General features: G+C 42.7%; 1 protein-coding gene across 1 annotated transcript in view; it reads left to right on the top strand.

Annotated features, from left to right (window-relative positions):
* The window catches only part of CCDC107 (coiled-coil domain containing 107), a gene marked incomplete in the record, with an annotated part of 750,510 nt that overhangs the window by 305,108 nt on the left and 429,921 nt on the right, over positions 1–15,481 (top strand). The window contains 1 exon segment of the mRNA XM_044059421.1: positions 3,677–3,749. Within this exon segment, the coding sequence (XP_043915356.1) occupies positions 3,677–3,749 (73 nt within the window).

The raw sequence follows: 15,481 nt of genomic DNA, 5'->3' as shown, positions 1-15,481 counted from the left end.
ATCCTGGAAAATGTTGGTGGTAACGGTAATACCTCTTCTTCTTCTTCTTTCGGCTGCTCCCGTTAGGGGTCGCCACAGCAGATCAACAGTTTCCATTTCCTCCTTCCTCTGCATCTTGCTCTGTCACACCAACCACCTGCATATCCTCTCTCACCACATCCATAAACCTTATCTTAGGCCTTCCTCTTTTCCTGTTACCTGGCAGCTTCATCCTTAGCATGTTTTTCCCAATATACTCTGCATCCCTCCTCAGCACATGTCCAAACCAACGTAATCTTGCCTCTCTGGCTTTGTCTCCAAACCTTCCAACCTGGGCTGACCCTCTAATATACATATTCCTAATCCTGTCCATGCTCGTCACACCCAGTGGAAATCTTAACATCTTCAACACTGCCATGTCAAGCTCTGACTCCTGTCTTTTTGTCAATGCCACCGTCTCCAACCTGTATAACATAGCTGGTCTCACTACCCTCGTGTTGACCTTCCCTTTCACTCTTACTGATACTCATCTTTCACAAATTACTCCTGACACTCTTCTCCACCCATTCCATCCTGCCTGTACTCACTTCTTCACCTCTCTTCCACACTCACCATTACTCTGAACTGTTGATCCCAAGTACTTAAAGTCATTCACGTTGCCACCTCTACTCCCTGCATCCTCACCATTCCTCTATCCTTCCTCTCATTCACACACATATATTCTGTCTTAGTGCTGCTGACCTTCATTCCTCTTCTCTCTAGAGCATATATCCACCTCTCCAGGGTCTCCTCCACCTGTTCCCTACTCTCACTACAGATCACAATGTCATCTGCAAACATCATAGTCCAAGGGGACTCCTGTCTGATCTCGTCTGTCAACCTGTCCATCACCATTGCAAATCAGAAAGGGCTCAGAGCTGATCCTTGATGTAATCCCACCTCCACCTTAAACGCATCCGTCACTCCCACCACAGACCTCACCGCTGTCACACTACCCTCGTACATATCTTGTACCACTCTTACATACTTCTCTGACACTCCCGACTTCCTCATACAATACCACAACTCCTCTCTAGGCACCCTGTCATATGCTTTCTCTAAATCCACAAAGACACAATGCAACTCCTTCTGACCTTCTCTGTACTTCTCCATCAACACTCTCAGAGCAAACATCGCATCTGTAGTGCTCTTTCCTGGTATGAAACCATACTGCTGATCACTAATCATCACCTCCCTTCTTAACCTAGCTTCCACTACTCTTTCCCATAACTTCATGCTGTGACTGATCAGTTTAATCCCTCTGTAGTTACTACAGCTCTGCACATCACCCTTATTCTTAAAAATCTGTACCAAAACACTTTTTCTCCATTCCTCAGGCATCCTCTCACTTTCCAAGATTTCATTAAACAATCTAGTTAAAAACTCCACTGCCATTTCACCTAAACACCTCCATTCTTCCACAGGTATGTCATCTGGACCAACAGCCTTTCTGTTCTTTATCCTCTTCATTGCTATCCTTACTTCCTCCTTGCTAATCCACTGCACTTCATGATTCACTATCTGCACATCATCCAACCTTCTCTCCCTCTCATTCTCTTCATTCATCAACCCCTCAAAGTACTCTTTCCATCTGCTCAACACACTCTCTTCGCTTGTGAGTACGTTTCCTTCATTATCCTTTATCACCCTTACCTGCTGCACATATTTACTAGCTCGGTCCCTCTGTCTAGCCAATCGGTACAGGTCCTTTTCTCCCTCCTTAGTGTCCAACCTTTTATACAACTCTTCATATGCCTTATCCTTAGCCTTCGCCACCTCTCTCTTTGCCATGCACCTCATCTCCTTATACTCTTGTCTACTTTCTTCATCTGTTTGACAATCCCACTTCTTCTTCGCCAACCTCTTTCTCTGTATACTCTCCTGTACTTCTTCATTCCACCACCAGGTCTCCTTGTCCTCCTTCCTCTTTCCAGATGTCACACCAAGCACCCTTCTAGCCATCTCTCTTACTAGCTCTGCTGTAGTTACCCAGCTATTTGGTAACTCTTCACTGCCACAGTAACTCTTCCCTGAACATCACCTCACAATTACCCTTTTTCAATTTCCACCATTTGATCCTTGGTGCTGCCCTCACACTCATCCTCCTCTTCTTGATCACCAATGTCATCGTACAAACTACCATCCTATGCTGCCTAACTACACTTTCCCCTGCCACCACTTTACAATCTCTAATCTCCTTCAGATTGGCCCTTCTACATAAGATATAATCCACCTGTGTGCATCTTCCTCCACTCTTGTATGTCACCCTATGCTCCTCACTCTTTTTAAAATACATATTCATCACAGCCATGTCCATCCTTTTCGCAAAATCCACTACCATCTGACCTTCTGCATTCCTTTGCTTAACACCATACCTACCCATCACTTCCTTGTCCCCTCTGTTCCTTTCACCAACATGCCCATTGAAATCTGCTCCAATCACCAGTCCCTCACCCTTGGGTACAGTCATCACCACTTCATCCAACTCACTCCAAAATTTTTCTTTCTCATCCATCGCACACCCAACATATGGAGCAAATGCACTAACAACATTCATCATTACACCATCAATTTCCAGCTTCATAAACATCACTCTATCCAACACTCTTTTCACCTCCAAAACACTCTTAGCATACTCTTCCTTCAGGATAATGCCTACGCCATTTCTCCTCCCATCCACACCATGATAAAACAATTTGAAACAGTCTCCGATACACCTAGCCTTGCTCCCCTTCCATCTGGTCTGTTGCACACACAATATACCAACCGTCCTTCGGTTCATCATATCAGCTAGCTCCCTCCCTATACCAGTCATACTGCCAACATTCAAAGTTCCGACCCTCACTATCACAGTCCTAGCCCTTACCTGCCTTCGGGCATGCCTTCCGCCTTTTCTCCTCCTTCAGCCAACAGTAACCCAATTTCTGCCAGCACCCTGTTGGCCAACAGTACTGGTGGCGGTCGTTGTTAAGCCGGGCCTCGACTGATCCAGTATGAGTTTCTGTACAGTTTTGTGCATGTGTGATGTGGCACAATTTTACGCCGGATGCCCTTCCTGACGGAACCCTCCCCATTTATCCGGGCTTGGGATCGGCACAAAGAAATGCACTGGCTTGTGCATCCCCAGTGGCTGGAGGGTAAAGATCCATTGGATCCAGCTTCATACAGGCCCATTTCAATACTAAATGGTGATTCTAAAGTGTTTGTCTGTAATGGCTAAAAGAATGGAAACAGTGATACCAACAGGATGACTCTGGGGGCAGGGGTAATTATAACTGCTTGGAGTTTGGGTTTAGATTAAGGTTTGGGTGGACTTACTGCTAAGTATTTAAATTTCAGTACAAAACAAATAGTCTGGAAAACTTCTTCTGCCACCAGCAAGAAGCAGTAAACTAATAATAGTAAAAAAAAATGCTGACTAATTTGATACTAAAATCAGTGCACGCAGTATCTGTGCGCTCAATATTAACAATTTTATCAAAGGTCTTTTAGCATGGTGTGTAATTGAATGGGTGAGATTTTGCAAAATTATACATTTGTGCTTATTGTCAACAGCCAGTAAACTGGGAGGGGGGTTATTTCTTTATTTTTGCTTTGCAGAGTATAATGTGTGGTATTCTATACCATGTAATTGACTATGTTGCATTGTCATTTTCAGATAAAATTCCAAAATGATAAACGAATTGAACAAGAGAAAAGTGCAAAAGAAGCAAAAGAGAAGCAAGTAACAGGTACATTGTGGAAGTTTACAATGTCATATATTTAGTTTTGGAAGTGATGCAACTTGAATGGTGTGTAATAGGCCATTTGTTTGTTTTTTTTTAGGATAGGAATAGATGGTCTCCTGAACATATATGTAGACTTGACCATTATTTCCAGTGCCGTGAATTATATTATCCTTACTTATAAAGAATTCATGTTAAGTTATCATGCACTTTTCTGTTATCTATATCGTCATGCACTTTTCTGTGGCTTTGCAGTTACACAATAAATTAAAGGAGGTATAGTGGAGTGATTTGGCTTCATGTTGTAGGCATGTGCCAGTCTACTTTTTTTAAACACCTTTATTAAATGATCAGTTAAGACTTAGGCAAACACACATTAACAGGAAAGCGAACAAACCACATTAACATTTTTTCATTTAAATACATTGTAGATCACATCTTTTCTTTCTATGTAATTATTATCCATCCAGCATTACATAAGTAGACGGAATTCCTGCCTTCTGTTAAAGATCATGTGCAAAGATTTTTGTTACCATTTCTTTTTGCTGTAATTTTGTTCTCATTAAGTTAAGTGGGCTTTCTGATTATAAAACAAATAGATTTTATTTTAGTTAGTTAGTAGAAATGTGTGTATTAAGCATTGTGAACTTAAGTTTGTATTTACTGTAGGCTGAGCTGCTGTCCTGATTCCATTTCATGTGACCTAGAATTCTAATGATGTCATTGTTAGCACAAACCGTTTCATAGCTCTCAACTGTCCAGATTTTCGCAGAATGTCCAGATTTTTGCCTCATATTTTAGGTCTGTTCCTTATGTGGTTTTCTGGCAAATCAGTGAGGACTGAATCCATTAAGTAATAACAGCCATTTAAGTTTTAGTCTTCATATCCTTCAGAAAATGTATGGTAACAAAAATCTTTTATTCCATCAACTTTCTAAGATTATGCAAGCAATATTTAAAATTTGTACCTAGTTGTGGTCCTTTGTCCCCCCATTAATTTTGGCTTTCTCTAGATTTCTTGTGCTACAAGGTTGAGAGGTACGGTTTCAGTTTGTAGTGTGTAGGTGTAGTCTGTAGGAGATTTCAACATGCAAATTTAGCACAGTCTATCTGTCTGACAGTAAATCAAAAATAAATTAAGTTGTATTAAAGTAAAAGCAAATTATAACAGAGTAAGATTCTTGTAAATTGTGTAGTGATTGGCATACAGTACAGTAACACAGATGTAACACTAATAGTTGTCTACCATGACTTAATCACTTTTAGGGGGAAGTTAGTAGTATGTGAATCATCTCAATGGTAGCTGTAAAGTAAAGGTGCTTGTGTTACCCATTGATGGGTTAGGGCAGGAATGAAAAATTTGGAATATTCTGTACATCTAAGAAAATAAAGATTATGACAATAACAGTGACGGTGCAATGATGTTGACAAAGAAAGTTTATGTTTTAGCCTGTTCTGATAAAAAATGTCTTTGCTCCTCTTGAAAAAAAAAATATTCTGAAGACGGCTGCGTACATCAACTTGAATCTCATATCTGCCACTAGACATTCCCTGATTGCTGAAATAAATTTGCTTTTCTTCTGCGTGGTGTACAGTGAATAATCATTTTCACAAACACTCTGCTAACTCCAATTTTTAATACCTTTCCCTTCTGTCAACATCAACTCTTTCTGCTGGTATGATTGCATTTTATATATAGGTCTTGGCTGCTTTCTCATGGCCAGGTCAGGAGCCTACACTCAATGTGCTCTTTCAGTTAACAAATCTTGCTGTGGAATACCATTCCACTTGCTTATTTGTGCTTTCATAAAATTAATACAATTTCTGCCTTCCAGGTTCTTTGGTACAGCAGAACATTTCTGTCTGTATGCTGTCTTCTAAATCAGCTATATTTTTTGAGACAACTGTTGAAGAATGTAATACTCAGCCAGCCTCTTCTTCATTTCAACCACTGATTTTTGGCAGTTTTATCAGTTTGTCTGAATAACTAGTTTAAGCTTCTTTTATTTGTTCAACGTTTTGTTATTTCTGTTGATATACATTTTCAATATTTCATTTATTTTAATCATCTCTGAGTACATTTGATTTTTATTTTCCTCTAAATTACTGGAAGCCATATCTTGTACTATGGCTGACACTTGAACTGCTTTTTGCTGAACAGCTATAAGAATCTTCCCAGCCAGTGTTTTTCTCTTCACCTTTTCTGCTTGATTTTTTTTCAGGTTGCCTAATTTTTTCTTTGCCGATTTACAGGCACTTACTAGCCAGTAACTGAACCCAGTAACTCAGTTTTACTCAAGCTGACAGTATCATTGGCTCTTATTTCTCCATTTCATTTTTCACACTGGGAGAACTGAAATTAAGCTGTTTTTCAGTGTGTAGCCATCTTGGAAGTCCGCATACACCAGTTTACTTTGATAATATTCTGTGAATGGGACCTTGTCAGAGTGGAAGTACTCTGAGGGAAGCACAGATATAAAAGTGCATGGAGTTCACCATCATCTTTTGATCTTGTGCATTGTTGGAAATTGGTTGCAAAGCCAAAAGGCATTGCTAGGTCTTCCTGTTTGGTATGATAAGTTGCAAACGATTTATAAAAGGAAAATGGTTAAAAAGAATCTAGTTACAGAGCATAGTGCTGAGATCCATCCTGTTTAGCATGTTTGTATCCATTAAAGCAAAGGAATGTTGCTGACAACAGTAGTCTGGAATGGTAATTGGGAACAGAGTGCAGTGAAAACTGATAAAGCTAGCAGAGTCGCCAGATACAGTACAGCTAGGGTTTAATACTCCAAACTGAAAAGTCATGCATTTGAGTATTTGGCAGTAGGCAGTGATGTATGAGCATTTTCAGTAGTGGGGATTATTTCATGGAACGACTGAAGAAAGATAAAATGAGAGTGTTAATATCCTTCCTAAACTGTCTTTTGGTGCAGCTTGATTGGTCCATGGCAAAATCAGTAGACTATAGGGCTATGTTGACCAGTCTTAAATGTATCATAATAATCTGTGTTTTTTATACTGCATATGTAGGACATCTCAGTAGATTTATATAATATTGTTGCAACTTTTTTGTTACTAATTTAGGTAATTCTTTTATTTCATTGTAGCAGTCTATATTGAACAGATTTGTTGTAGCTGTATAGCTTAGTTAACGCGTTTGCTGTAAAACATAATTTTTGTATCTACTGAAACAGGATTCTGTGTGTAGTCATAAAACAACTTTTGAAATTTTTTTTGTATTTTTTATTTTTTAAGTTGCTTCTAAAAAGTACATGACATCTACTGGAGTAGCGATAGCGGCTATAGAAAGTAATGGAAGAAGCAGCAGTGTGGTTAAAATGCTTTTTATAGATAGGGTGTTGGAGCAGCACATTCCCATAATGTTTATCCTCTCTCCATGATTGTGCTAGTATGGGGTTAATATGTTTACTTAAAGTGTGTGAGGAGTCCAGTACCTACGATGCAATTTCATGAATCCATCTAAATGTACTGTGTGCACATTGTGAGAGGTTATTGTACTATAACATGATTATGGGTCTATATTAGATGAACGAACGATCAAAATGTCGAGTACAACATGCTTGACACATTTTGATCAGTCACCTAATCGAAAACTAAAAAGTCTGAATACAACTAAATCGAAACATTTTGTTTATCCCACACCTTCCCTATACTAACATACAACACACAGACACATACACGAATACATATAAACCCCTGCATGCTCACATAATTCAACAACTTTAAAACAAAAACACACTCTTCTGCTTTTAAAACAAAGTGGGGGGCTTTGTCCCCCACACCCCCGATGTGGGAGGCTGTGCCCCCCCACACCCCCCCAACTAAATATACCAATTCCGAGATCGCTCTACATTGGGGAAAGGGCAGTTTCTCAGTAATCGCAAAACAAATACTTACATAAGTAAAGAATTTGCTTACCTAGCCATTCCAGACAGTGTAGCGTCTTTACATCACAAGCTGCACTCACTACCATGGCCAACTAAAACTTTTTGAAACTCCAGTTTTCGGCATTTGCAGATTCCGATTAGATGAACGATCGATCAAAGTGTGTTGAGCATGTTGTACTCTACATTTTGATCGTTCGTTCATCCCATGATGATATGCGAAGTTTAAAGGAGAATTTGAAAGACTGAGTTGGAGTGGAAGGGATGTACTCAGGGAGTTTCAAGTTAAAATGAAGATATCCAAAAGAGGCAGAAGAGTGAGGTATGGTTAACTGCACTGTTTATAAAGAATATACGACATGAATGGGAAGGTGTGTTAGAGAAGTCAACAGAAATTGCAGGATGGGGTAGTAGTGGAAAATATAACTAACATGGGTAGAAGGACATTACGTGCAGAAATAAGGTGGGTATGGTAAATGTGGGTAACCTGAGTGATTTAAAAGAGAGGGTAGAAAGCAGCATGAGAATGTAGTTGGTGGGATGGGATGTTTGACTTTCAAGGATAGGAAAGATGAATTGAAATGAACAGAAGCAATACATTATATGATGACAGGAAAATGAACAAAGATATTTTGAAGCAAGTGGGGTTAAGGAATGCTGGGGGTGGGCATAAGGAAATGTGTGACTAGAAGAGAGGAATATAGAATGAGCAGGTGGAGCAGTGAACATTTTGAGCAGGGGAAGTTGGACCGGAGATTAAAAAGTAGATAAGGGATCTCTGTGAGTAGCGAAAACAGAAATGTTATGGATGGTGTTAAAAGGAGAGCAGTGACAATTATACTGGATGATGACCAGTACTTCATGTGTGTATGGTGAGGTTATTGGGGTATAAATGGAAATAAAAATGAAATTAAGTCAAAATGGTTTGGAGAAGGGGTGGCAGAAGACAGTAGTGGTATTGTTAGTACTGGTGAGGTAGTTACTTTTGAAGAATGGATTACAAGTGGATTAGCTGGAGGATTAAATATTTTAAAGGAAGTTTGATATATGTGGAAACCAAACCAGGACTAATTTTATGCAAAATTATTTTCATCCTAAATAGGGTTGTGGAATTACGACAGGTGAAGAACTCCTTTCTTCATGTTGCTACAAGTGATCTAAATAAAGATAAGTTGGCTGTTGTGAAGAGAAAGGTCGAACTTTGGATGAGTTGATTCTCATTTCCAGTGGCTTGTAAATTTAGGGGAAATGGTATGTACCCTCTTATTTAATGTTTAAGGAAAATACATCTGGAAATGGGAATTTAGAGTACTAGTTTTCCACCCACATAGAAAAAAGTATTTGCTAGTCAGAGATTGCACTTCTGTAGAGGAGAAGAAGTTTGAAGGATGGGCTATAGAAATACAGAGATGGAAGTACCAGATTATGCCTAACATAAGAGATTTTTATATAAATTTAAAGACTCGTCTATAAAGCTGTAAGGGCTTGGCATATGGATGGCAGTTTTGGGACAGTAACAGAATATAAAGCTGTTAGGAAGGATAAATTACGTTTAGGAATGAATGAGTGAGTGGTGAGTAGGAGAGAATAGTTATGAGGTGAAGAGGGAGTAGAGATTGCTGTTGGAAGGAACCAGTAAGATAGAAGTCCTATAGCTAAAGTTACAGGGAAAATTATATGATGAATGGTGGATTGTTGCCGGTAGCTTATCAAGTGCTTGTAGGGGGCTGATGAGACTATTGAACATTACTTTTAAATTACTGAAAAGTAACAGTTAATGGCAGAGGACTTAAATACCTCTGTCACAATGAACTATTAAGAGTATAAACAGTTTATAGAGAAAATGGTGTAGAAGTTATGGTTACTCATTAAGAACCAATAATTAGAGAGAACATAGTTGGCTAAAAAAAAAAAAAAACATTTAAATTGTAATAACTCAAGCAATTTTTTTTCTGTCATTATCTAGCTGACAGTAATACAAGTGAAGTCTTGGAGGTTGAGTTGAAGGAACCATTTGGGAATAGTGACCATGCAGTTTTGTAATTTAGAATGTCTTTGAGGAAGTGTAGACTGTAAGCAAAAGCTTGATGTTGGGTCTTAACTGCACTGAGTTAAGTCTTTTAGTGGGGAGATTAATAGACTGGGGTTAATGAGGGATCTGAGTGGGATGCAGTAAAAAGGTATACTTGAAGGTACTGGGAAGTGTTTTAGAAGGAATAGAGGAGCACTAGATGATATAGGCATTTTGGATAAATAGAAAAAGTTAATTAAGTAGAAAGGATTAGTATTATGGAAAACCACTGATGGGTGGCAAAGGTAAAAAAATGGAATACAGACCGGTAGGGAAAAAATGTCATTCATGTTAAGTTGTCAATCTCGCCTTCATTCTTGCTTGATGGGTTCGGAGCCGATCCCTCGGCTCCGACTCGGCACTTGCTAAGCTCGAGAGTCACTTTTACCAGCTCGAGGCAGCCCCATATCCCATGATGCAAGGCGGTAAGTACCCAGATCTCGTTTGCCGCTTCACTTATGAGGTCCTCCTTTTACCAGCTCCTGGTAAGTGATTCACTTTATTAATATTAAAGCCCCTTTTTGTTAAAAAAACACTTTATTATTAGTTATAAGTTAATTATTTAGATTTCCTGACAGAAAATCCCTGTCTCTTTTAATATTTTTTAGTCAAACTTTACCCATCCCATCCCCTCCCTGTTAGGGTGTGTGTGTGTTTATTTTTAGGAATACCTTTTTGGTATTTTCTTTAATTTAAATTTTTTGACTGGTGTGTGTGTGTGTGTGTGTTTTAAGCACCATGTCAAAGGAGAGGGTCTCAGGTTTTAAGAAGTGTGACTCGTGCTGTCAGAAGATGTCTCTGACAGACGGTCACACTTCTTGCCTGTATTGCCTGGGGCCTCTTCACCTGCAGGACTCCTGTGCTATTTGTCATTCCTTCAGCCAGAGAGTCCTGCAGGAAAGACGCAACAAGCTGATACTTAGGGGCCTTCTTAAGCCGGAGGGCTCTCCGGCTAAGTCGGCTCCAAAATCAGCCAAATCTTCCAAGGCCCAGGCTTCTGTGTCTAAGCCTGCGGCTCGGCTCCGACTCGTTCTGAGTCGAGATCGGCTCGGCTGGCCGATTCTGGCTTAAAGCCTTCGCACCGATGGCTATCGGTGCCGAATCTGCATCGACCGCCGGTGTCGGCTCCGATCGTTCCGACACCCATGTGGCATCGGTGTCGGCTCGATCGGCTCCGACACCGTTACTTTGGTGGCTGTATCGGCTCGCTGGAGCCGATACATCGAACTTCCTGTCGGCTCCGAAGTCGGCTCCGACAGGATCTATAGTATCGGTTCCGATGGCTCATTCCAGGAAGAGGTCGAGGTCTCCTTCCTTGGAGCCGATACTCGGCTTCACCTCTTCTTTGGAACGGAGCCATCGAGCCGATCTTCAAGGTCATCCAGACTGTCAGATCATGACCTAGAGAGGGTGGTCAGTAGATTACTTAAGTCACAGGTACTGGCCCAAATGTTACATAGTCCGTCTCAACAGACGACTGTTGGTCCACACCCGTTACAGTTCCTCCTTCAACTCTACCCCAGAGCTTGGAGTTGGAGTCTTCGAATGGTTACTGCTACGGCTGGCTGGAGGCGGATACCCCTTCTGTTCCTTCAGCCTCTACTCTTATCTCCTCGAGACCTTCCTTAGAGGGATTCGTGGTCGGGCTTCCATGGTCTCCTCCGAGGGGTGAGTGGCATCGGACCCTTGTCGAGCCGCTCTTCCCTTGGAGCCTCGGCCTGGTGAGCTCGGCTCCGACATCTGCCTCTGAGACTTCCCTTTCGGTGGTCCCTGGAGTTCCTAGTTCTTGGAACGGGTTCTCGGACCTGCCTGGGAGGAGCATTGAGGTGATGAAGAGTGTGCTGGCCACTGGTATCAGTCAGCAGTCTGTTCCGTAGCTCCTCCCTCTATAGTACCTGTTGACATCTCTGCCACTTCTCTTGCTACAGGACCCAGAGATCCTCCACCTCAGGTTTCCCCATTGGGAATTTCCCCTCTTCCGAGGATTCTCCTGATGTTTCAGGAGATCCTCCTAGGAAGAAGGACTTGCAAGAGGAAGCATGTAGACTCCCGAGTCTGTCACTTGATACTGACTTTGATGAGTCAGAGGGATCCCTAGATCCCCTCTGAGGATGTCTCCTTCTCAGACATCCTAGAACTCCTGAAACAGAGGGAAACTGGCCCACCAACAATCCCTCTGAGGATGAGTCAGTATGCCTAGAGGCGTTTGGATCTCGGCCCTCCACCTCCTGGGTGTCTCCGCCTCGACCCCTTATGCAGGTTATTGCACGAAGGCGGGCAGCTCCTGACTCTGTTGAGCCAGTCCCTAGGAGGCCTTCAAAATTTATCACTGCCCCGTGTGACAAGCAATTCCTCACTAAGGGTGTCCCTTGATGCCATGGTGGTGGCTGCCACCAAAAAGGAACTTGCAGATCCTTCCGTGCCCGTCCATCCTCCTAATAAGGACTCTAGGACCATGGATAGGTACGCGGCGGATGTTTTCCTCAGCGACCTTGCTGCTCGCTGAATTACCTATGTCACTTCACCAGACTCCAGAGGGATATCCTTAAGGAGCTGGGTGAGGTAGTTCAGGATCCTACAGCTGCAGGGGCTCAAGAAAAAATTGCTTCGCAGCTAGGAACCCTCAATTCCATTGCAAACTCCTCCATGCGGCTAATATCTTATGCTGCGGATGGAGCCGAGTAGAGCCAAGTACAGGTGTGGCTCTTAGGCGCCAAGCCTGGATGCGGCTATGTGATTTTGGATCCCTTTAAGGCGTCCTTCACAAATTCTCCCTTTGACGGGTCAGCTTTGTTTGGCCCTCAGGTGAAGGAAACTTGACCAGGTAACAGGACGGCAAGACTCTTTCTGCTGTTGGAGTCCGTTTTCCACCCTTCTAGACCTTATCCCAAAGGACAGAAAGGTGGGAAAATGTGGTTCCGTAAATCCCAAGGAGTCACGCCCGGATTCACGTGGTCAGTTTACCCCTAGAGGCAGAGGGGTAACAACAACAGACGCCTAGAGGCAGAGGGGTCCAAAACCAGGGAAACAGGGAGCCTCTCTCTGACAAGCCCTTTCAGCATCCCTGAGGTGTTGCGTTGTCCCTCCTTGGAGGCAGTCGGGGAAGATTATCACTGTACCCAGAAGCCTGGCATTCCCTCACTCAAGACAGATGGGTACAGTCGATCATATCCAAGGGTTACATAATTCCTTTCGAGGAAAGTCCCTTCCCTCAAGTTCCCTTCCAGATGTACCCACCGGTCTAAGGGAAATTGCAGAGTTAGAAGTCTCAAAACTACTGCAAAAAGAGCCATTCAGCCAGTTACAATAGACCATTCAGAGCCGGAATCTACTCAAGGTTCTTTTTGGTCCAAAAGACGGGAGACTGGAGACCAATATTGGATCTCAGCAGACTCAACAAGTCTGTGAGGAAGACAAGATTCGAATGGTCACTCTTCAGGTAATTCTGCCCTTCTTACAGAAGGACAACTGGATGTGCTCAATAGATCTTCAGGATGCGTCTATCACATCAAAATTCACAGACGCTCCAGGAGATTTCTCCGCTTCGGCTGGGGTCCAGTCATTTCCAGTTCAGAGCCCTGCCCTTTGGTCTCACTACTGCCCCCAGAGTGTTCACCAAATGCATGGCAGTGGTCACGGCTCACCTGAGACGTCAAGGATTCCAGGTGTTTCCGTATCTCGACGACTGGCTCCTGTCAGCCACCACCAAGCATCAGCTTATACAAGCCAGAGATTACACAATAGACCTTTGTTCTCATTTGGGCATCTCAATCAACTTCGAAAAGTCATCCTTATCGCCCTGCCAGTCTATTACCTTCATAGGCTTAAACACACTGTTCGGATGTCAGCTACCCTTACAGATCAAAGAGTTTCAGACATTCAGAGTCATGTCAGGATCATTCTGGCCAACAAGAAAGTTCAGGCCAGAATGGTTCTAAAGGTATTAGGTCTCATGGCTGCGCCATTACTCTTCTTCCCTGGCTCGATTCTACATGCGCCTTCTTCAGTGGATGCTGTTCACACAATGGTCATACCAGCAACTTCCAATGCGTCACCAGATACTGGTGACACAGACATGCAAAGAGCATCTTGCTTGGTGGATCACATCTCCTCAGGTTCACCAAGGCAGGCACTTTGTACCCCCATCCCCGATAGCCACTGTTACCACGGATGCCTCCCTGATCGGGTGGGGGGGTCATTATCAGGGCAGGATGGTTCATGGGACGTGGCAGCCGTTCGAGTACCATCTGCACATAAATGTCCTGGAGATGAGAGCAGTGCTTTTAATGTTGCAAGCCCTCAACGACTTTCTTCCCGTAGGGACAATTGCAGTCCACACAGACAACATGTCTGTAGTTTGGTATATCAACAAACAGGGCGGAACCAAGTCCTACCCTTGTGTCGAAGCGCTCAGACTATGGCAATGGGCGATCTCCTCTCATCGGTTTCTGGTAGCAACGCATATCCCTGGGAAAACCAACATTGTAGCGGACAGATTGAGCAGAGCTATTCTCATGCCTCACGAGTGGTCTCTCAAGCAATCTATAGCGGAAGAGATTTTTCTGGAGTGGGGTCGTCCATGCTGCGATCTTTTTGCTACTCCCCAAAACAGCAAATGTCCAGACTTCTTCTGCCTCTTCCCTCCATCAGGCCATCCCCCCAGAGACGCTCTGACCCAGGATTGGCCCCAGGGACTTCTTTATGCCTTCCCTCCTTTTCCTCTGATCCCTCAGGTTATCCAGAAAGCTACCGTTTGAGGGCCAAATTGATTCTCATTGCCCTTACTGGCTTCGACAAGTTTGGTTTCCGTTCCTCCATCATCACCTTTTGGTGCAGCCGTGGCATCTGGACCCAGTGCCAGATCTTCTGATTCACCAATCGGTCAGTCCCGTCTCTCAACCTCACAGCATGGTTGCTCCACTTCCTTCCTTAGCCAGGCTTCCTTTGATCTCTAACCCAGTTAGAGACATCATAGTGGCTTCACTAAAATCCTCTACCAGGAGGATTTATACAAGCAAATGGAAACGTTTCTCTTATTGGGCTAAGGCCAAGAATATTGATCCTTTTACTGCCCCTGTTCAGGCAGTCCTGGACTTCTTAGCAGAGATTTTTCATGCAGGCTCCTCTTCTTCCACAGTCAGAGTTCAATTGGCTGCTATCTCCAACTTTCATGTCGGGTCGCAGATCATAATATTATGTCCCATAGGCTCTGCAGGGCCTTCTTGAAAGGAATTTTCCTACTAAAGCCTCCAATCAGGAATCCTCCTCCTCAGTGGGATCTAAATTTAGTGCTGACATCCTTGATTCTTCCCCTTTGAGCCAGCTGTTTCTTGTTCCCTGAAACATCTTTCTTGGAAAACTTTATTCCTAGTGGCTATTACATCTGCCAGGAGGGTGTCTGAACTTCATGCTCTGTCGGTTCGACCCCCCCTATTTGGTTTTTCACAAAGACAGAGTATCTTTGAGAACTAACCCAACCTTTTTGCCTAAGGTCGCTTCAAAGAACAATTTGAATCAATCCATTGATCTCCTGCATTTTCCCTAACTATTCAGATAGGGCTGAACAAAAGCTACATTATCTTGATGTCCACCGTCAACTTTAGATATTATTGGACAGAACTTAGATATTATTTGGACAGAACAAAAAATTTAGAAAATCTGATCAACTTTTGTTTCCTATGCGGATAATAAAAAGGCCTTCCTGTTTCTAAAGTGACCTTGTCCAGATGGATTTCTTTGGGCATCTCTGAAATTTATAC

Source organism: Protopterus annectens, chromosome 1.part2, assembly GCF_019279795.1.
Source record: "Protopterus annectens isolate FY-2018-M chromosome 1.part2, PAN1.0, whole genome shotgun sequence".
Classification (NCBI taxonomy): domain Eukaryota; kingdom Metazoa; phylum Chordata; order Ceratodontiformes; family Protopteridae; genus Protopterus; species Protopterus annectens.
This window is presented reverse-complemented; position numbering and strand designations above follow the sequence as displayed.